This window comes from Lacerta agilis, chromosome 3 (assembly GCF_009819535.1).
Source record: "Lacerta agilis isolate rLacAgi1 chromosome 3, rLacAgi1.pri, whole genome shotgun sequence".
In the NCBI taxonomy this organism is placed as follows: Eukaryota; Metazoa; Chordata; class Lepidosauria; order Squamata; family Lacertidae; genus Lacerta; species Lacerta agilis.
The window spans coordinates 65650542-65673539 of NC_046314.1; the positions used below are offsets into that span (position 1 = coordinate 65650542).

At 39.6% G+C, this 22998-nt stretch overlaps 1 protein-coding gene across 8 annotated transcripts in view; it reads left to right on the top strand.

The window, feature by feature from the left end:
* Positions 1-22998, top strand: part of ARID1B (AT-rich interaction domain 1B) — a 440842-nt gene that overhangs the window by 62748 nt on the left and 355096 nt on the right. For all 8 annotated transcript variants that reach the window (XM_033144054.1, XM_033144053.1, XM_033144061.1 and 5 more), the window contains exon 3: positions 17775-17912. In XM_033144054.1, the coding sequence (XP_032999945.1) occupies positions 17775-17912 (138 nt within the window). The remainder of the gene's footprint in view (positions 1-17774; positions 17913-22998) is intronic.

Consider the following 22998-nt stretch of genomic DNA (forward strand, 5'->3'; position numbering starts at 1 on the left):
TTATGAAGTGTGAAGCTGTTTATTTAGAGAAGGTAGCATTTATTATGTTGCGAAGGGCTTGAGAATTTAGAGAATAACCCTAGGTCTTTACTAGCGTATATGGTTACGGGAGTGCTAATTTGGTATTCTTGTCCTGTCTGTTTGTGGTATTTAATGTTCTAACATCTCTCTGGTTGGTTGAATCCATATGTCACTCAAATGGGAACTTGTGCTTTGGCATTGGTCTGACAATCAGTCAGCCATGGAGTACAATGATAAAATTATGAAAACTGTGTCTCTGTTCATTGGACCAGTAGAATTTACAAGCATTTTCCTAGATGTGCCTAAATATTATATTGCCTTTTCTTGGCTCACAGACACTGGCTTCCTGGGATTTAAGCCTTGTCAGAAGTGCAACGACTCACTTTCCCCTTATATATACCTTCTTTCTTTTTAATGTTTTTGCTCTCTGCTTATAAAATATGAATATCAGTTGTCTGAGTGATTTGATGGCTACAAAAATATGATTGTGCTAAGACAGTCTTCTATCACCAATCATGAACAAAAGTGACTTTTGTGATGCACAGTATTTTCCTCTGTCAGTGCTCTGTACCACTGTATTAAAAGTGGATGTGATGAATAGCAGGGCTGTTGTACAGATTCTACACTTTTCAATGTCTGTTAGATGAAAATTTGAATGTTGTGTGTATGTGCATGTGTGTGCTAAAAGAGAGAGAGTAACACTACTTTTTATTAATTCACTGTATTGCTTATGTTTCCAGAATGAAAAAGATTAGTGCACATGTACCCCTACTTAGGCAGGAGTTACGTTTCATGCGTAAGTGGGGAGCACCCTCTAAAAGCCTCTAAACACCCATATTTTCCTGCTCTCCAGCTCTTTCCACACAACACATTCTTTTAACTAGAGTCGAAGCTCTGGAGGCTGTGGAAAAGCAGCAGTTGCTACTGCACTACCATGCACACCAGAGGCTGAGTAGCCTAAACAAAGCCCCGTTCCACCTCTGGCTTTCTAAGGGTTTCCTCTGCCCTCACTGGAGGGATGCGAGTGGTGCTGTGGTCTAAAGCACTGAGCCTAGGGCTTGTCGATCAGAAGGTTGGGGGTTCGAATCCCTACAACGGGGTGAGCTCCCATTGCTCGGTCCCTGCTCCTGCCAACCTAGCAGTTTGAAAGCACTTCAAAGTGCAAGTAGATAAATAGGTACCACTCCGGCGGGAACGTAAACGGCGTTTCCGTGCACTGCTCTGGTTCGCCAGAAGTGGCTTAGTCATGCTGGCCACATGACCTGGAAGCTGTATGCCAGTTCCCTCGGCCAGTAAAGCGAGATGAGTGCCGCAACCCCAGAGTCGTCTGCAACTAGACCTAACGGTGAGGGATCCCTTTACCTTTACCTGCCCCCACTAAAGTCCTCTTTTGGGCTCCAGGGTGGGTGGATGTCTCCTTGTGAGCCACAAGGACTCTCCAGCTTTCTTGTGCCATTTCCTGGTTTGAATCTGTGTACAGTGGTACCTCGAGTTACAAACGCCTCAGGTTACAAACACCTCAGGTTACAAACTCCGCTAATCTGGAAAAGTTACCTCAAGTTGAGAACCTTGCCCCAGGATGAGAACGGAAATTGTGTGCTGGCAGTGCAGTAGCAGCAAGAGGCCCCATTAGCGAAAGCACACCTCTAGTTAAGAACAGTTTCAGGTTAAGAACGGACCTCCAGAACAAATTAAGTTTGTAACTAGAGGCACCACTGTAATTCTTTATTTCCCAGTGCCGCACATACACGTGGTCACATGCCACCTCATCGCCTGTAAATTCAGAGACTCCTTTAACCTATGCCCCTATTATCACTGCTTGTATACTAGCTTAGAACTGGGCAATGACTGAGTCCTATTATAATTGGTAAAACACCAATTGTAATGTGAGATCACAATTCCCATAGTACCCTGAGCATAGCTCTTGCAGGATCAGCCATACCATGTGTTTGGTAACATCAGTTTACAACTAAAAAAGAGCGGCCAATAGTATTGGACAAGTTTGCCCTGAAAATTCACAATTAAGAGGCTATGGGAAACAAGAACATGGAAGACAAATAAACTTAGTCAACAAAGCAGGGCTTATGGTAAGAGATTTCGCATTACTAGCGGTATACCGTATAACTAAAAGCCCCAAACGGCCATAGAATCAAACAGCAGCTTTCCTGCCAAATTGTCATACATATAAGTTCATAGTAGAAAGAGCATGTAGCGAACACAAAATTTTAAAATGTGATTTCATGATCAACATCGTCACTTCAAAGGGAATGTTTTACTACTTATAGATAAATGGCTATTTCTCAATTAACTGGCACAGGTGCATATCTTGTTCAACATCGCAAAACTCTCTGTTTCCCCAGAACTAGATTTAGAGTTTCAAATGTGGACGTATACTAATTGGTGACAAGCATTTGTTAATTACACAAGCCAAATAGGTACATTTGGGGAAATATACCAGTACTCTAATGGCAAGTATAGCAAAGTGACACAGACAAAATAAGATTTTATGGTAAGGCATAATAATTTGCATATGGCTTACATATGTGCATCAATATCCCAAGAATGGTGAATCTGATGTTCAATCCATGTTTGCTTTATACTAGTGCAAATGGTTACGAGCGTAGAGTAAGACATGTGCCTTAAGTATGCTAATCCCTTGTGTGGTCAACGAATCCACCCTGGTCTAGCTGTTCTGTTTGGCTGAGCAGTATGCTGGTAAGTGGGGCTTTGGCCAAATCCTATAGCATTTCAGCCCATTGAGTTTGAGTACCGGTATTAGATTTGCAGTCTAAAGACTTGAAATTTTAATTTCTGTAGTGTTTCGTATGAATGTTATTGTTACTTCATTTTTTATCGGTGTTTTAAAATTACCCTACCTTGCCTATTTAGTAGAAAGGCAGTTGAGACTTTTTATTTTAAAAAGCACACTTTAGAAGAGAGACATGTAGGTAACATGAAAACAGTATATTTTCCTAAGCAAAGCAATAAAAATTCTGTGTTATCCAGATTTTTCATTTTTAGAAGTCTATATTCTCCTCCTCCTCCACTCTAAGGTTCCAGGGTGGGTTACAACAGTTAGAACACAATGTTAAAACCAGTTTAAAGCAACTTGCAAACACCAAAATAACGTGCACCCTAAAAACTCACATCTTTGGTGTCTAAACCCCAGGGTAAAGAGGTGTGCCTACAGCATTTGCTGACAGCTGTAAAATGAAGATGGCAGATGCACATCCGTGGGAAGGGAGCTCCACAGTTTAGGGCCTGCCAAATGGAATGCCCTCTCCTGAACTTCTGAGAGTGGTGGAACAACCAATACTGCCCATTTTAACACCCAAGGAGATCTGTAGGGAAAGAGGCAGCCTTTCAAGAAGGAAGTTCTTCTCCTCCATCTCATTCCCCAAATAATCCATGATATGTGCAAAAGTAGGGAAATACAATATTCTTTGAAGTCTTTCCTAGGTAACACCTGTCAAAATAGATGAACTGAGCATATGTGGAAGTAACAACCTCATTCTTTCATATACATTTTGCCTTATTGCTTGCATCTCCTGTTTTTGTTGTAAATTAGTAAAATTCTGATACGTTCTTTTATATACTGTAATGGCTTTTGCTTCTTCCTCACATGTGTAAGAGAAATCTGGTTCTACACAAATAAAGCGTTTATTTTACTTTCCCAGTTAGCAGTGATAAATTAATTGATGCTTTTCTCACTTGCCGTTCATTTGACAGAATATTATAGATAAAATTTATCCCTCAAGAGTGTCAGAATACTCACATAAGAGAATAAGGATAAATCAAGAAGGAACTGTTAGCACAGTTGAAAACTTGATGCTTTCTAATCATAACTGCATGTTCTACTTTCGCACTTGATAACACAGGATTGACTGACAGCGTAAAAAAGAAGTTGCTAAGAGCACACAGGCGAGAATTTCGATGTCTTCTGACACTCATTCTTACATAAATAGCAAGAAAACCTTATACGTGTGTCTCATAAAAGAACAGGAAAGAGCTTGTTTCTCTTGCCTGCTTCAGTAATGTTGATGAATATATGTGATTGTTTTATGTGCTTGCTATAAGCAGGTTTAATTTCCATTTTTCATACAAAATGGTATTGACATGTATGTCAGTACCATGTTAAATAGTAAATTGAAATCTGAGGCGCAGACACTTTATATAGCAGCCATTTGTATTAAAGCTGAGATGGTATCTTCCACTTGTGGAATGCCTTCAGTGGTAAGGTGCCTCAGAGAAGGGAACTGAGTGCTTAACCCAGGCATAGGCAAACTCGGCCCTTCAGATGTTTTTGGACTACTCCCACCACTCCTAGCTAACAGGACCAGTGGTCAGGGATGATGGGAGTTGTAGTCCCAAAACATCTGGAGGGCCGAGTTTGCCTATGCCTGGGTTAACCCTTCCTTGGCCATTCACTTCTTCCTCTCCCCCAAAATCTTCCACATTTCTAGCCAACACCCAACTTCCAGCACCTACTGCAGACTTTTTTTTTATCCCAACAGGCATTTTAATTGAAGTCTGATTTTATCTTTTCTGTGTTTTATTACTTGTATGCTACTTAGAGGTGGTTGTAGTTAAGCAGCATATCATATATATTTTTTTAAAAAAAGTAAGTCAGTCAAGTGTGCAGTGACCCTCAAGTGAGTGCTGCTGCGGTGAACATTGCAGCTGGGAGAGTGTATTCCAAATATGTTTCTGGGGGTGTTCTAAACTTCTTCAAAGTTTAATACAGGTAACAGAGTGTGAACAAAAAGGTTTTATGTTGGGTCATTGCTTATAAAAATAATTCCTCTGTTGTTATACTTTTGCTCATAACAGCATTGGTGCAAATCTGTGCATTGCTATGAGCATATTTGATAGCAGTCAGATCTCTTAACAAATATTTTGGGCCCCGTGGATGGCAAGAATTAGCCCAACGCTAACTAGCTTGTGTCAGGGTCGAGTCAGATGAGGAGGAGTGGTGGCAAGCCCCCCCTGACAGGGCAGCACCCACAGAGGAATCTGAGGAGTTTGTACATGGGGGGACTGGTGGCGGCACTCCTCAGAGGAGGAGGAATCTGACAAGGAGGAGGAGGCAAGACCAGAGCTAGAGGAAGAAGTGGGGCCAGAAGCAGGTCCCAGCCAGGACAGGAATCAGCCGATCCCCTCTCCTCCTCCCTTCTCAGCTGTGGAACGCCACAGCTGTAGCTCATAGGAAGCGTGAGAGTGAACCAGCTTCATAAGGTAGCCGACTCGCCCACTCTACAGCTTCTGCAACCGTTGTGCTGGGCGCGTGGTTGCTTTTGCTCGTCTTGTTCCTGTGTTTCTGGTTGTTCCTGACTCCTGACTTGTTCCTGATCGACTTGGTTTGTTCCTGACTTGGACTGTCGCTGACTTCGGCTTCTCCTGACCCCAGTACTGATACCTGACTTCGGCTGGTTTCTGACCTGGACTGTTTGACCTTGGCTTATCTCACCCTGACTGCTGCGCTTCAGCACGCCAACTTGTTGTTGCCCTAACAGCTTGCTCTTCCCGTGTCTAATGACTTTGCTTTTTCTGATACAAATTCAAGGGCTGGGAAAGAGTAGGGCAGGTTATATTTTAGATTATGGGGATGTGAGAATAAGTCCTAGGGCCTGTCTGAGCTTCACTCACTGTTCTAAACTTTATGCATGCATAATTATATTAAGCAGGTTGGGGGGGGTGACCCTTGGTCCTCCAGATGTTGCTGAACTAAAATTCCAATTAGCCTTAGCAAGCATTGCCATTGGTCAGAGATAATGAGAAATGTAGTATGAGAACACCTGGCGGTTCCCCATACACAATAAAAGGATCACAACCAAAGGTTTACATTTTGTGCTTTAGCTACATTCAGCCCAATGAACAACAACAGTCAAGTGCAGTGATCATGTTTTTTGAACTTGGTTTGACTGAACTACAGATAATTGTCTTTATCAGTAAAAATACATGGAGTAGTAATAACAGAGACCATATAAAGATGGATACATCCAAGCAGCTAAAAATGAGCACATCGTTCAGTTCTTTCATGGGCAAAACCTTACTTGCCTTTATTAAGAAAAGTGTACAGGCCACTACTTCAAGAACTGGCCTCTGGAGGAGAGAGATTTTAGATGATTTTAGAACTGAAAAGCACACCATGTACAAAATGCTAAGCTAAGGAATATATTCTGCATAAAATGCCAAGCTTTAGTTTAAAAAAGAGAACATTTCTCAACATTGCTATAGTGTGCCTTAAATGCTTTCTGAGATTGTGGTATTTTGAGGCAACTTCAGTTTATCAATAAATATCCTAGTCACACAGGTTTGTTTTGCAGATTTAGCTTTTGTTTGTCTCTGATAAGCTGAACTGCAATCTTTTGCATGTTTTCTTGCAAATAAGTTTTACAAAACTCAGATTTTCAAGTAAATATGCATAGAATGAGGTTGCATGGTTGGTTCAGAAGTCTGGCCTGATTATTTTCTATGCTTTTATTCTTTTTAGCCTCACTGGCTCAGCATTCACAACACATGTCCCAGCCAGAAGGTTGCAAAGCTGACATTGCAGTCTCAGCAGAGGTTATATTTATAAAATTCCCTAACACTCCTCTTTGGCGCATCCAGTTTGGCAGCTGGGGTTATATAGGAACTGATTGAATCACTCCCTTCCTCTTACGTTCTTCATAATAATAGATAGCTATTAAACCTCTGGCCAGAAGGGTAGATGGGCAAGTGGTTTCCTCCAAAATAGATAGCAATTCCAACAGAACTGTTTCTTCCTTCCCTCTGTTATTTAAGAATACCAATGGACACTCTCCTGTTTTCTGCTGAGTTGTGTAAATGCTGTCATTGTAATAGGTAGTTGCTTAATTAACTATTAGTATGTGTCATTTGATTCTGTGTGTACATAATATAACTATTTCTCAATCTCTCTCTCTCTCTCTCTCTCTCTCTCTCTCTCTCTCTCTCTCTCATACAATTGTGTTCATTATGTGAAATATGACAGAACATTGCTCATTGCAATTACTCACCTTTTGTGATTCTTAGAGAAAAGAAAACGTGATTAATATTCAGAGAGGCACCTGAACTGTTAAAATTAATGAAGCTGTATTGACAAACATGTATGACCAAGTCTACTGCCCAAGGGTACAAAGTTAAGGCTACGCATGCAGATCTTGTGGTCAAGCACTGTGTATATATATGATGAAGAATGCTGAATCTTTGGGGGAGGACCATAGCTCAAGGGTGGAGCATATATTTTGTATACAGAAGGTCACAGGTTCAAAATGCAGCATCTCCAGGTAGCAGGTTGTGGGAAAGATCTGCTGCCCATTAGCATAGACAATACTAGACAAAATAGATCAACAGTCTGACCTGGTTTAGGACGACTTCCAATCTTTGTGTGTTTATACAAATTTAATAACACCTGTGGTATATGTGGGGTGCTTTGACACTGAATGAGATGGCAGGCACTGTTTGGTATATGTGTACCTCCTGATTTCTCCAAAAGCTGACAAAGCTGGCAGTGCTTAACCATCTGTTCAGTGGAGGATATTTGTGTGCACACCTATGGCCTACAGAACAATTCTGTGTGTAAGAATCTTTAGCTGAGGGCAATGGATGAAACCTGTGTGCATTTTTTAATTTCTTTTGAAAAATAAGCAATTTTTTATGATAGGACATGGAAGCAATCAGAACAGTTTTGAAGACTGAGAATAAACCACAGGGAATCTTAATTGTTGCCAGGGGTGTCAGGTTGAATAAAATATGGGCACACAATTTGAATGGCAGTGCCCACCAACTTGAGTAGGCAGCCCTGTTTAGGGAAGTTTTTAATGTTTTAAGTTTTATTCTGTTTTTAATGTTCTGTTGAAAGCCGCCCAGAGTGGCTGGGGAAACCCAGCCAGATGGGCAGGGTAGAAATAATAAATTATTATTGTTATTATTGGGGGGGCACTCAAATACTTTACTGGGGCGGCTGAAGGGATCTTGGCTCCCAGGAGTTGGCTGCTATGATTGTTGCTTTTCCTTGTAGGGAAAATATCTAACATATGGTCTGGAGACGGTCTACATGTGCATGTATCTCCATTGACTTCCCATCACTTGACTAAATGGCAGCGGAACTTATGAAATTACTCCATTTAAAAGGATTACTCATATACAAGTCAGTGAAGGAGTGAACTGTTCCCCACCTCCTTCATAAAAAATAGTAAAAATTAATTTTTAAAGATCTAAAAACTCTTACATGATAAATCATTCATAGTTGAAAAGAGCACTGTATATTGTTGTGGAAATGAGCCACAGTGAAGTGTGATCTCACCCAGTTGCATTTTCCCTAGTGCAGCTTTGTGGAGGAGATCAGATGCTTTTGCCAGTGTGGTGTAGTGGTTAAGAGCGGTGGACTCGTAATCTGGTGAACCGGGTTCGCATCCCCGCTCCTCCACATGCAGCTGCTGGGTGACCTTGGGCTAGTCACACTTCTCTGAAGTCTCTCAGCCCCACTCACCTCACAGAGTGTTTGTTGTGGGGGAGGAAGGGAAAGGAGAATGTTAGCCGCTTTGAGACTCCTTCAGGTAGTGAAAAGCGGGATATCAAATCCAAACTCCTCCTCCTTCCTCTTGCTTCCATTTTTCATTGACCACAGTTGAGTGTGTTGTGTCTGAACTCTAAACTGTTGTTTGAGCTTGCCTTGTTTCAAACAAGACACAGTTTAATTAATCACAGTTGATTGAGCCTTGGACAAAATGAGAAGCTACAGTTACGGTACTCATGGTTGCAGAGGTGGGGGCAGCAAGTAAGCCTGAGGCTTGCTATGGCTTTTTCCTGTCTTGACCAAACGTGGTTTATCCAGATGTCTGACTGCAACCTGACACTAAGCTCCTCCAAGTGTAACACTTCAGAAAGAAAGAAAACTGTGAGCAAGATCTTCATAGTACAATGGTACCTCTGGTTACGAACTTAATTCGTTCTGTAGGTCCGTTCTTAACCTGAGGTACCACTTTAGCTAATGGGGCCTCCCGCTGCTGCCGCGTCGGTGGCACGCAATTTCTGTTCTCATCCTGAGGTAAAGTTCTTAACCTGAGGTACTACTTCCGGGTTAGCAGAGTCTGTAACCCAAAGTGTTTGTAATCCTAGGTGTTTGTAACCCTAGGTACCATTGTATATAATATTGGATATTGTCATATTCTGAGGGATGTGCTGGGATTTGAAACTTCATGAAACTTTTGTCCCTGGTCTCTTAAAGCTGATAAAGGCTAGTATGTTTGCTTTATGATTTTTGTAAGTCACGCAGAGAACTTTATGTTGTGGGAAGTCCTACAAATGCTTTAAATAAAGAAATAAATTTGTATGTTGCATGATTTGGTTGTGGAAAATGTCAGGCACAAGCTGTCCTGTATTGGCTGGGCAGAGTTCACCAGGAGTGGGGTCAGGACAAGCACAAGAGCAAACAGGCAGTGGTCATTGATGGCAAGGATCCATGCTGGACCTTGCCAAGTTTCAGTCTGGTCACCCAAGTTAAGGCAAGGCAATTGGTTGGATACAGATTTTACAGGACTTGGACACTTTCCTAGCAGATAACCTGTTCTCACATGCGGCACAGGTCCTGAAGACTTTCCCAGTGAAGAACATGGGTTTTGGGCAGCTAGAGGGGGGCTGAGGTTTCCTGCTTTGGTGGTCCGGGTTGCTGTTCCCGGGTTCCTTGATGGACAGGTTGTCTCCTTTAATACTTTTCTGCTAATCTTCAAAAGTGACCTGTAGTGGTTGGTGTGGGGCAGTGACCTGTTGCTGTCATCCTGACAGCAGCATTACTACTCCTTACTAGCATGGGGCAGGATGACAGCAAGGTCAAGACTTTGTGGGTGCATTGGCACAGCCAAGTTCCATGAACTCCCTGATCCCACTACCTTCAGGCCTCATGCCCAGATTTAGTGAGGTAATAGCATTTTTCTTTAAGTTGTTGTCTGAATCTTTGCGCAGAACCCTAACACAGATCATCTGTTACGGAGGTTTTCCTAGGGGGGAGTTCTTTAAGTGGTATTTTCATCCTGTGAAAATGTAATATATTTCAAGGTATCACTTCTAAAACGTATTGACACTGTCTCGCTGTGTTTGCGGTGTTTAGGAAGACTGCATAAATTATAGGAAAAGAGGTAATTTGAAAGGTGTTGTATGTTCCTCATGTTGGAAGTAATAGTGGTTCTAAATGATGATGACCTCTATAAATATTTGGAGAAATTGTGGGTTAGCCAAGGTAGTGCATTCTATTCACAGAAGGAGACCTTTATGCACAGGAAATCTATATTGTACCTTAGCTTTTTAGGTGCTGGGGTGAAAGTCATCTGAAGGCAACCCTGCATCGTGAATTTTTTAATGTCTAATGTTTTACAATTTTTAATGTGCTGTTAGCTGCCCAGAGTGGCTGGGGAAACCCAGCCAGATGGGCGGTGTATAATAATAATAATAATAATAATAATAATAATAATAATAATAATAATAATAATAATAATAATAATAATAAATAGTTTAGTTACTGTTATTGTTAAAGAGACTTCTTCTCACAAACTCCTGCAGATCTAGTTCCTTACTTGCTAGCATTATGAAATCTCCTTTCCTTCAGTTTCATGTTTGTTTGAATGAAACTTATCATTTTGTTTGTTTTATAGCTTGGAATATTCCTCTTTATGCAGCTGTCTTGTTAGAAGGTACTCTGTAGACTTTATGGATCTGAGGTATTGAATGCCCTCAATGGCTCCTTTGAATGTGCTTTAAAGTGCATAATTGGGCAGTTGAGCATAAAACTACAATTATACACTTGAGTGTTAATTTTTGTGTACACTTATAAGATAGTTCAACACTGGCTGTAATTGAGAATGAAACCTTTTATTTTGAGTGCAAGTGCATATTCCAAGTGCTTAGCCAATGCATGTATTAAAAAGAAGAACCACAAACAAGATGAGCAACATTTTGTATGCTGAATGGGGAGGATCCTGTGGTACATAGAGTAGATGCATGGGTGAAAAGAATATTTATAATTTTACCAAGTAACTAAACAAAAGCAGACAGGTTTTTTCACATACACTATGTTTATATTGCTATTCCTCAAGCTAGCTAATTTAAATTCATTACATTGTTGCTTTGTAAGTGAACAAAGCCCCACAGTTATGTGTAACATTAAAAAAAAAAGTTCAATGTGCATTCATCTTTTGCATCAGATGCGTTTATGGTCCCCTCTGTCCCGACATTTGAATTCTGTTCGTAGAACAGTGAAGTGATTTCTGGCAAAAGGACTTGAAGAAGGGAAGAGAGTTAGGGTCAAAGAAGAGAAAGTCCTCCCACCCATCTCCAACTTTCTACTTTCGAGCTTACAATGTGTGTTGTTTTTCATATACAAACTTCCCTGTTTTTTATTTTCCTACTTGGACAGATCTATTCTGGGATGGGGGTGTATGCTGAATGGAATCAAAAAATGCAATTTTAAATTTATTTTTAACAGAGTTGCCATTTGAATTAGTTGTTCCAGTTCTCAGTATTTTGAAGTTTCTCAAAAATGTGAGAAGTACAGTAGAACCTCTACTTATGACTGCCTCTACTTGGACCCAATCCAAGTTGCGACTGCGGCAAACCTGGAAGTAAATACCTGGTTTGCCACGATTCGCACATGCGCAGAAGCGGATTCTGCCATCTGCACATGCGCAGAAGTGTGCTGCCACCAAATGCACCTGCACACAACGGCGCTTCTTCCAGTGACCCGGATCAACTTACGGACGGACCTCCGGAACTGATTACGTCCGTAAGTAGAGGTTCCACTGTAATCTTTGCATGCTTCTTGTGACTTTAACCAGGAAGTGTTTGTGAACAATATTTGATGCAGCACATTACCTATTTCAATTCTAGAGACAGCTGGCATTCTTTCCTGGATACTTCTAACATTCAGTGCTAACTGGGGGCGGTGGTGGGAGCGGATTGCTTTCCCAGATTTGATTCCAGGCATCTCCAGGTGGGGCTGGAAGTATCTGCTGCCTCAAACCCTAGAGAGCCATTGCCAATCATTGTGGACAATACTGAGCTAGGTAGACCAATGGTCTGACTGATTATAACGCAGCTTCTGGTGTTCATAGCTGCATCGATGCCTGTATTACAGAAAGCAGCAGAGGTTAGTGCTGCCATATTCCTTCTCAACTGATTGATACCTGCTGCTTGTACCTTTATCTGTGTAGAAAATATCGGAAGTGCCAGATGAAGTTCTAGAACAAAATCCAGACAGGAGAATTAATAGTTTGCTTCCCATGAGTAGGGGAAAAGAAGTGGAAGTATGTATTAATTCCTGGATTAATTGCAAACCTTTTCCCCTCACAAAAATAGTTGTAGCTTCAAGGAGCCAGTCTGGTGTAGTGGTTAAGAGCCGTAGACTTGTAATCTGGGGAACTGGGTTCGTGTCTCCACTCCTCCACATGCAGCTGCTGGGTGACCTTGGGCCAGTCACACTTCTCTGAAGTCTCTCAGCCTCACTCACCTCACAGAGTGTTTGTTGTGGGGGAGGAAGGGAAAGGAGAATGTTAGCCGCTTTGAGACTCCTTTGGGTAGTGAAAAGCGGGATATCAAATCCAAACTCTTCTTCTTCTTCTTCCTCCCAACTAAGCCTCTTAATTAAGAGTGTTTTTTTAGGATTCTGTTGAAAAAAATTAAATATAAATTAGAAAAAAAGATAAGATCATTCCTCCAGGTTCTTTGATTTTCAGAGATTTAAATTTATACCCAAATCTTATTTTGACTCAGAAAAGCATTCAGTTTCTAAGGAGAAATGTTTTTAATGTAATAATAATGAAGATGCAGGTAACTTTATTAGATTCAATAAACATCTGGGAGGACTTGATAACCAATGACTGTAAGTAACTAAGGGCAATTTGTCATTCATCCTCAGGAAATGCTCTTTATTGGGCCTTAATTGCTGTTTTCTGAAGAGAATAATAATAGATTTATAGATTACCTTTATTGAAGGTAGTATCTTTGGGGCTAGATATAGCTTTAAAAGAGAACAAATAGTCTAATATTAGCTAGCCGCTTTATTAGATATAGTGTCATTTTTTTCTGTTCATATTATTTTAAGAAAATGAAGATAAGAGTAGTATATAGATATTGGTAATACTAAATAAGATCCTATTAATAATGACTGTTGAAGTGAGATAGGCAAATAGCTGAATAATACAGCACTTTCAAATGTTGAAAGTATGTCACATTCAATATCTTGTTGCAATCCTTACAACAATATTGTAATGCAGATCACTATTATTTTATTACCCGTTCATACGGACACCCCCAGGCACTGATTCTTAGTACTGACTGTGTGGGATATCTGTTCTTTAAGTGCATTGGCTTTATTTTGTACACTACCTTGTTATTTTTACAATGCAAGTCAGCCTACATGAGGCAAATGGGGAGATGCCAGCAATATGTTCAAGCAGAGTCAAAATTCAAACTGGGAACTTCCTGATTTACAGCTCAGTCTCTTAATGCCTTCTCTAGGCCACCTCTCAAGCGTCTGAGCGCAACTGTTTCTAGCAGTTAAAAAAGTGCAGGCAGTGGGGATAGAGAGAGAAAACAAACAAAACTATTGAAATATAAATAAAATTGCAGTTTATTTGCAGTTTATTTTATTTATTCATAAACTGTTAACCTCACTTCTTATTTCTATTTAGAAGCCCAGACCAGCTAAAAAGGGGGAATAATTAGCAGTTCTAAACCCACGAAATAAAACCAAACCAGACATAAATAGCAACAGTCAGAATAACATTGAATAATCAATTGTTGTTTAATAAAAACCTGGTGGAAAATATGGACCTTTTTTTGCCTAAGGGGCATTGGCTGAGAAGGCTGTACCTCAGGCCCTTTACCAGTGTCACCCTTTTAGAGCGAATAGGGAGAAGAACACCAGCCTTCTGGTCTTAATAGAACTGGAGCAATAGGTGGAATATTCAGTACACAAGTCAACAACAACAACAACAACAACAACAACAACAACAACAATGGCATTTGCAGGGACTGCCCCCACTGCAAAGGCATTTTATCTGATTTCTTTTTTTATTAAATGAGCCACCCACTCCTCTTTGCTTAATCATGCTATTAAACAGCCTCCCCTCCAATGGAGAGAAGGCTTCTATTTTTGATTACTGTAAGTACAATTTGTTTATGCTGTTTTAACTGAAGATTTTTGAGCCACCGTGATCATTTTTTTAATTGCAAGACAGGGTATTTGTTAATAACTATTGATTGGTTGTTATTAATTAGTTAATTTTCTGTACTGCCCAAAAGACCACAGGGTGGTTTACAATATAAAAACACAAAAATACATAGCGTAGTAACAAACAAAAACAATTCTCCCCCTTGGTTTAAAAGGCCATAGAATTGTTCAATTAGCCAAAGGCCTGGAGAAGAGGAATGTTTTTGTTGGGCACCTAAAGATATGTAGTGAAGGCGCCAGGTTCCCTGGGGACAACATTCCATAAGCAGGGAGCCACTGCAGAAAAGGCCCATTCTTGTGTTTCCACCCTCTAGACCTCTTGTGGGGGAGGCACTGAAGAAGGGCCTCAGATGATGATCGCAGGGTCTAGGTTGGTTCATATGAGGAGAGTTGATTTATATATGAGAGTCTGCCGTATTGAAGGTTGCAGTTCAAAGTAACTTCACAAGCTTCAGACTATTGGGTAAAGAAAAGAGTAAACATGACTGTGTATCAGAACAATTCTTGCTGGTTGCATATCAGTTCTGGGAGGATCAAAAGTGCAGGATAGAATTAATTACATATTCTAAAGAGGAAACTCAATTTTTAAGCTCAACTGGAATCAGCCATATTTTAAACATAGATATATTTGTGTTTGCGCACATGAACATGTATTAGGTTTATTTCCATCAGAAAAGGAAACAGTTTATAATGACATCTAGTGTTTGTGGCAGACAGTTTTTATCAGTTCATGACAATGAAATCGTGTTGTGTTTTCATGGAAGGGGAGATTACATTTTCTTAGAAATGATTGACTGCTTTGTTGTAGTAGACTTATTTATTTGGCTCTCACTGTGAAGACTAGCGAACTTATTCAAAATCTCAGTACATCAAAAATATGATGACACAAAAATGAAACTGCTGTTCCACATTACAGATATCTGCAAAAATGATACTGGTATATTGTGTTTGTTGCACAGCTGAATAGTCTGCAAATACAACATTTACGTTGATTTGGCAACATTTCACATTATGTAGTTGTCATATCTTGAACATTTCATTTTGTATGTGTCTAAACAGTACTTGCATATTTATGCATATTTTATTACAAATGCATCTAATAATTAAGTCATGGACTTTGTTAAATCATTCAAAACATATAGGTCAGGGGCTGAACAACCTTTTGGGTTCACATTTCCTTGACAGAATGTAGTCGCGAACAGTAGAGTGGTGGTCAGAACAAAGTGGGTCAGACATTCCTCTGCCTCTGTCCTCCCTTCCACCATCTATTCTTTGTCTTCCTCAAACCTCTGTACACTTCATTCATTCATCATCCATTTATTCTTCCTTTCTTCTGGCTTGGAAGTGGAGGACTGCATGTGGTTATTCAGAGGTTATTCTCATGTGATAGAGGTGATTACATCTTACAAACTGTGTGTATATAACGAAGTTTTACCATACACAATAAATTTTGCAATCTATAACCAGACTTCCGGGGTAACAGTGGGTTTACTGAAACTAATGTTTGCATTTATTTTAAACATAACTATTGGCCAATCTGCTTTTTTGGAGGAGTGAGGGTGAGAAAGTAAAAAATGGAACAGGGGAAGCTATTGCATACTTTGCAGTAATGAAACATGCATAAGACCCTTAACCAACTACAGTATCTCTAACACAGAATTTGCCTTTTTGCTGCTGCCACGTGCTGAATTGGTCTTTTCACCGAGTTATCCACTACAACTGAAAAATCTCTCTCATGGAAAGCCACTAACAATTGGTATCTCCTCAGCGCATAAATGAGGCTGGAATATACTTCTTCAGTGTGCATCATTTTACATTTATTTATACTGATTCCCATTTCTCATTTTATTGTCCTTTTATCCAGTTTGAGAGCTGTTTTGGAACTCTTCACTGATAGGATTTTCACCCTCCTAAGTAATATGACATCACACACAAATTTGAATATATCATTTCTTGATTAAGTTAATATCACATTTGGAATTAATTCTTTGTATATCCTCTCCAAAATAAATGATTGAGTTCTGGTATCTGTCTTGACATCTTTAGCAGAGAGTATGTTGTTGTTGTTCAGTCCTTCAGTCGTGTCCGACTCTTTGTGACCCCATGGACCAGAGCATGCCAGGCACGCCTGTCTTTCACTGCCTCCTGCAGTTTGGTCAGACTCATGTTGGTAGCCTCGAGAACACCGTCCAACCACCTCATCCTCTGTCATCCCCTTCTCCTTGTGCCCTCAATCTTTCCCAGCACCAGGGTCTTTTCCAGGGAGTCTTCTCTTCTCATGAGGTGGCCAAAGTATTGGAGCCTCAGCTTCAGGATCAGTCCTTTCAGTGAACACTCAGGACTGATTTCCTTATGAATGGATAGGTTTGATCTTCTTGCAGTCCATGGGAGTATACAAAGAGAGTATGCAAAGGCTTATTCAGTTGCTCTGATATCTTCCTAAAGTTTTTACGCCTTTTACTGTCTTGATTATTGAATCACTTCCCCCTTTTCCCCATTTATGCAAGCTTTCTTCTCTTTAAAGGAAGTCTTCTTATCTTTTATAACTTCCTTAACTGCTAGTTAAGCCATGCCACGTGCATGTTAATGGTCATATAAAAGTAACAAATGTTAAACACCTTTATTTCAGAAATCAGTAAACTTTAAAATAATATAAAGTCAGCTGTCTTATAATCAGGGGTACCCTTTTAGTCATTTGAAAAACTGGTTGGTTGATAAAAAGTATAAATGGTTTTTGACTAAACATTCTGATCCTATGTCTTTGTGGGATTGCAGGTTAAACATATGATTTCATAGCAGAAACTAGGTGGTGAAGAGGAAGATAAATACAACCACTATAAGTTCCAACATTCACTAGAGATTTTCATTTCCTTTTCTTTGCTTTCCATTCTGGTCACTTAGTTCCTTCTAGAATGCATGTTTTGTTTGCTAGCAAGGGATGTCTGCTCTGTAGAAGCCAGTCTATCCCTAACTCACTCCAGTGCCCTCCGGGCTATACAAAGATGCAGGCAAAGGCTTCAGAACAGGGAGGGGGGTGGACAATTATTTTCTGGAGCCTGATCCAGTTCCTTTATTAAAGTTAAGATCTTAGTCTTGTAAGCCCATAGAATTCACCCTGAGCCTTGCTGTGTAAAGATTATGGACTGCTCAAATTATGAGCTCCATTAGCAAACACTGATAATTGGTTGTTTGGATGTTCCAGACAGAAGAATCTGATTTTGTAAAACCATTGCTGAAGAAGAAGTTGAACAACAGGTGATTGAAATAGAGTTATGGTTGTAGTAAAGGAAAGCCATGCTTTAACACTTAGAATTAATTCTTTCTCTCTGCCTCTCCCCACTTCCTAGAATGGCTTGTTTATTTGGAAGTCACATTGAAACAGACATTACCATCACTGTATACGACTGTTTTAAGAATTATTTGAGCTCTGTTAGGATTCTGTCAGTATAAATGGGATTAGGAGTGCACACTTAAATTTTATTTATTTCCTCAATTCATAAGAGTTTGGTTTCCCGCCCCCTAACAGATGCCTCCTCAGTATGGTCCGCAAGGTGTAAGCGGTTACTGCCAACAGCCATATTACAACCAGCAGCCACAACCTCAGCATCTGCCATCCCAGGCCCAGTATCTGTCCCAGGCCCAACAGCGGTACCAGACACAGCAGGTAAGCCCAACTCTTGATCTCACATTGATGCATTTTCAAAATGTTATGTAAGAGATTGATATATTTGAGCTACTATTTGAATAACTTAACCCAGTTTTTCCAGCTATCTCCATTTTAAATTGTACCATCTGATTTGCCTTGATTTTTAGCAGGAGTAAGATATTCCAGGATTAAAATCAAGCTTCCTGGGCTTCCTTATTTTGAAATAGGATTGGCAGTATATATTCTGTTCTTTTCTCCATCTTTCTACAAGTTACATATAGATATTACTACTACTACTACTACTACTACTACAAACCTTGCTTAAAATGTCTGATGAAATAAAATATTCAGCAAGGATCACATATCCAGCCAATTCTGCTGCAGCTATAGAGTTCCATAGACAGAGCAGGATTGTTTCTAGAAGACAAATCAGCTACAACAAGTCCTAAGCAGATGACTCTTCTCTACTTCTCACATGGTAAACTTAAATGAGTCACAGCTGGCAGAAATCGCTTAGGTCAAGGATGATCCACTTGCTTTGATCCACCTGCTGAGAGCCTCTGACTGAGAGCAATTTAAACAGTGCATTCTGTTCTGTAAAACGTAGTGATTTTGGCTTTTGAAAACTTATCTTCGTCTGTTCAAGTTGTGGAGGGACTAGCATGCAAGTTGGAGTGAGATTTTTTAAATCTCAGATAGCAAAAGCTGATATTATCTGCATATTTCATTGTATTTTAGGGTTTATTATTTAGCAATTTAAAAGTTTGTATACTGCTGACTTGACACAGTAGCATAGACACTCACATGGAACCTGTGGAAATTGAAGGATACTCCTAGGAAAGGGCTATTGAATTGCAGTCTCAACTCTGTGTTGCAGGTTAGAGGTGCTAAAACGGGAATGTTCCATCTAGCTACTATTCAGTGGTTATATCCAGCTATGCTATCCAAACCAAACATTTATTTTAATGGATGTTAATAGGAACAAGACAGCATTTATGTGTTCATGTCCAAATAAAAAAGTGGATCTTATTTATAAAATAACAAGTTCAGGAGAGGTGAAAAGGTGGCTCAGCGTGCTATGCACTTTAGGCTTACAAACAAGAAGTAGGTTGTAGTGGAGAGATTTTGTTGTCCTTAGTTCAGGTAACTATGATGGTAGGCTATATTCCAATATAGTCCCAGGAAGTGACCACAGCTTAAGAACAGTCTGAAAAAAAGAAGCAACCGGACAGGAAAAGTGAAACCAAAATGAATTCAGTCAGTATCCTTTTGCATTCTAGCAAAACTGAGCTGCTGAAGTTCAGGTTCCCCAAAGGTCTTGTAGAACTTGCATGTGTGGTGTGTAGGTGAAACAACAGACACTGTTGCAAAAATGTTTTGTTTTAAATAAGAATAGCATTAAAACTTAATAAAAGAAGTCATTTCAGTGTCCTCCCTATTTTCTAAGGAAGCTACAAAGTTTTATTGTTCTTTCCTCTTAAAGGAATTTCTGTAAAGTTATTTCTGTAAAGAAATAACACCAACCTCAGAAGGATGTTCCGATAAGGGATGGGGAACTTGTGGTTTTCCAGAAGTTGTTGGATTCCACCTCCCTTCATCCTTGACCATTCTGACAGGGGCTAATGGGAAAAGGAGTTCAGCAGCACAGGGGAGGCATCTGGTTCTCCATCCCCGAGAAGGTATTTTCAGTAGCAGGCAGCATGGTGGGACTGCTCACCCGACCTCCATCTGGTTGTGTTGCTGCTGTATTCTAGGATGGAGAGGTGGTGGGGTAAGGTGGCAGGGAGGTCAATCTGTTGCTATCCACTGCTATGCATTTCCTACCTGTTTTCAAACACATTTTTGCAGCCATAAATTCCAGAAAGTGAGTTGTATGCTTGTGCTCTTCAATTAAAAGCTGTACCCAAATACATAGATGAGTGAATGTGAATATTCTACATAGAGGAACAAAATGTTTTCCCCCTCTCACATTGGAGTTTCAAATATATAAAGTTTAGAGGGGAGGTTTGAACACTTGTCCAAATGGCTGAATGTGTCCAAACTTGCTAGTTTTGTATATGAAAACAATTTGAATGTGCATTTCTGGTTTGTTTGAATTCACCAGGGAAACATCAATAGTATACAGTATTTATTTATTTATTACATTTATTACATTTGAATACCAAGGGTCTCAAGATGGCGTACATGGAAAATGCACATTTTGTTTACTTAAAACACAAGATACAAACTTGGACCATACATTTCCCAATTCTTAATTTGAAAATTTAATGATGATTTTCAAGTTATAGCCACCACTAAGTGGTTATAACTTTTTACATTTTGAAAGTTGCAGATGTGTTCTTGTAGGCTTGAACTGCATGCAAAATGGTTGCCGCCTGTGTTGTATTCTTCATTGTCTACATAGGCCTCATGGAATGTGAAAGTTTTCAGCTGGCATTTAGAAGTTGAAACAGAAGGTGCCTGCATAATTCTGGACCTGTGACACCAAAGGCTTGGTTTCTTGCACTTATTAAATGAGGCGTGCCAACTCGGGGAATGAACAATGACCAAAATGTTCAGCTAGCAAGTCTGTTTTCATTGAAATAATAAAAAGCGAATTGGAAGTAATAATAATAACAACTTGATGGTCGTATTACTCTAATTATTTGCAGATTATTTTAGGGAATTGATACTTTTTTCATGTTGCACTATCAGGTGTTTTTGAATAATATATTTTAAAACATCAGTAACTTTCTAGACTTTCCTGAAGCAGCAACTGCATTTTCACTGTGCTGCTCAGGCTAGAATTAGGTCAGACTTGTCGCAGAGTGCATTGGGTGTTGCATGCAGTGGCCTACAATTGGAAGCTATTATAAAACTGCTTAACCTACTGCCCTTTTGATTTTATTTTTTACATATGCATAGCTGTAAGCTACAAGCAGAGTTCTGTTTGGTATTTGGTGGGCTGCTGCAGGACACCAAGCCTTTCTGGCTTTCAGTTGATCTGCATAATAAAATAAAAAAGTTTAGACTGTAGTCTTATATACACACTTACCTGCGAGTAAGCAGCATTGAGCTCAGTGGAACTTACTTGTGAGGAGACATGTATAGTGTTTCACTGGGGGTTGGAGTTATTCTAGTAAAAGGAATGCAATATTACTGTATATTAACATAGATTCCAAAGCTCAGATGGAGGCTTTTACTATATGAATACCGGTTTGTCTAAGCATTTCTAAAACGCATTCAGCAGCTGAGTTTTCCTGTGTAGGTTACTGACTTCTGACTGCATTTCCAAAGTCATTTAAGAGCAAACATAAAAAAGATAATGTTGTATATAAAAGCAAATGTTAGAGCAACCTGACCCGTCGTTCTCCTCTTTTCTCTTTCTTTCTTTCTTTCTTTCTTTCTTTCTTTCTTTCTTTCTTTCTTTCCCTTCTCTCTTTTCTTTTAGCAAGTTTTGATTTTTAGCAAAAGACATTGAACATCTTTTGGGATTAAATAAATTCCTAATGATAATTTTCACCTTGTCAGATCACCTTTGGCTTACTTTCTTTTCAGTACTCAGCAAGTTTGGAAACTGCAGTTTAAAGGGCAGGTAACCAATTTGCATTGGGACTAGAGCACACTAGGAGGTGAGGATTCTTCACACATTTGAGTTTATAGTCATCCTGATTCAGCTAAGGAGTTCCATGTTCACTGCCGTTCTTACCGTATTCTCACTTCATAGATTTGGGAGCCATGCACATAAATCGGATGTGCATTCAGAAACACATTCAAATGTGGCAACTGAGTGTGGATGCAGTTTGTCTATGGTGCATTGATTTGAGTGGAATGTGCTTTCAAGTGTCCATGTCCATCCACATCCAGCTAGTCACATAGCTCTATGCAATTGTAAAAGCCAGGGTGACTCTACGCACATATATGAGCCCCGATAATCTTAGGGAGGACTTGCCCATTCACTTAAGTTTTGGGTGGAGATTTTTTACTTGCATTGCCATTGTGAATGTGAAGCTTGAAGGTTTGGGTTGGAGTGTATGCCCTTTAGAATGAATTAGATGCTCAGGCTGCAGTCCTGTACAATTTACCTGGAACTAAGTTCCATTGAATTCAGTGTGCCTTACCTGTAAGCAGAAGTGTATAGGATTGCAACTTTAGCAGAATAATTTATTGTGTATACAGTGGTACCTCGGGTTACAGACACTTCAGGTTACAGACACTTCAGGTTACAGACTCCGCTAACCCAGAAATAACGCTTCAGGTTAAGAACTTTGCTTCAGGTTGAGAACAGAAATCATGTGGCGGCAGCGCAGCGGCAGCGGGAGGCCCCATTAGCTAATGTGGTACCTCAGGTTAAGAACAGTTTCAGGTTAAGAACGGACCTCCAAAACAAATTAAGTTCTTAACCTGAGGTACCACTGTATATGATATTATGAATAAAGTGGGAAATATGAAGATTGGGGGGGGGGAAGCCTTCCAGTATTTATTTCCTATATGGGTGTATTGAGATATTTACATTGTATCTGACAGAAAATGAGGGATCCCTGCTCTTTGGATTAAATTTCCGTAATCTAGAGATACATTGCTCTTCATCACCTTTACAGTCTGAATGTATATTTACCGCTGGAAGGCAAATAACATTGAAACTGTTACTTACTTACTTATTTATAAAACCTTTCTCAAGTTATACTTAGCAAAGGCATTTCAGCTTTAAAATGCACTGAAAATATATTCAAGTGTAAATTAATTTTGGACAGGTAATTAAATTAAAGTTTCTAGAAATCATGTCTGTGGCTTGGGTTTGATCCAGAAAATATTTCCTTATTGTTGCTAATATAGTGTTGTTTTAAATTTCCAACCTCTGTTTTCCAATATTTAAATCACAGAAGGTTAATTAAAACAGTTCTTTATTCTGTAACTGCTTGAGAATATTAACCTCACAAAGCCTGTGTTAAATCACTGAAGTGATAGAATTACATTTTCTTTATAAGATTTTGCTGTAAAAGCATAGACAGGGCCATTTATAGTTCAGTGCCATTCATTGCTTAGCATTTGGATATTAGCTCAGGAGTCTATTAATTAACTTGATAATAAAACTATTGGAATGAGAGCTGATAAAAAAAAAGAT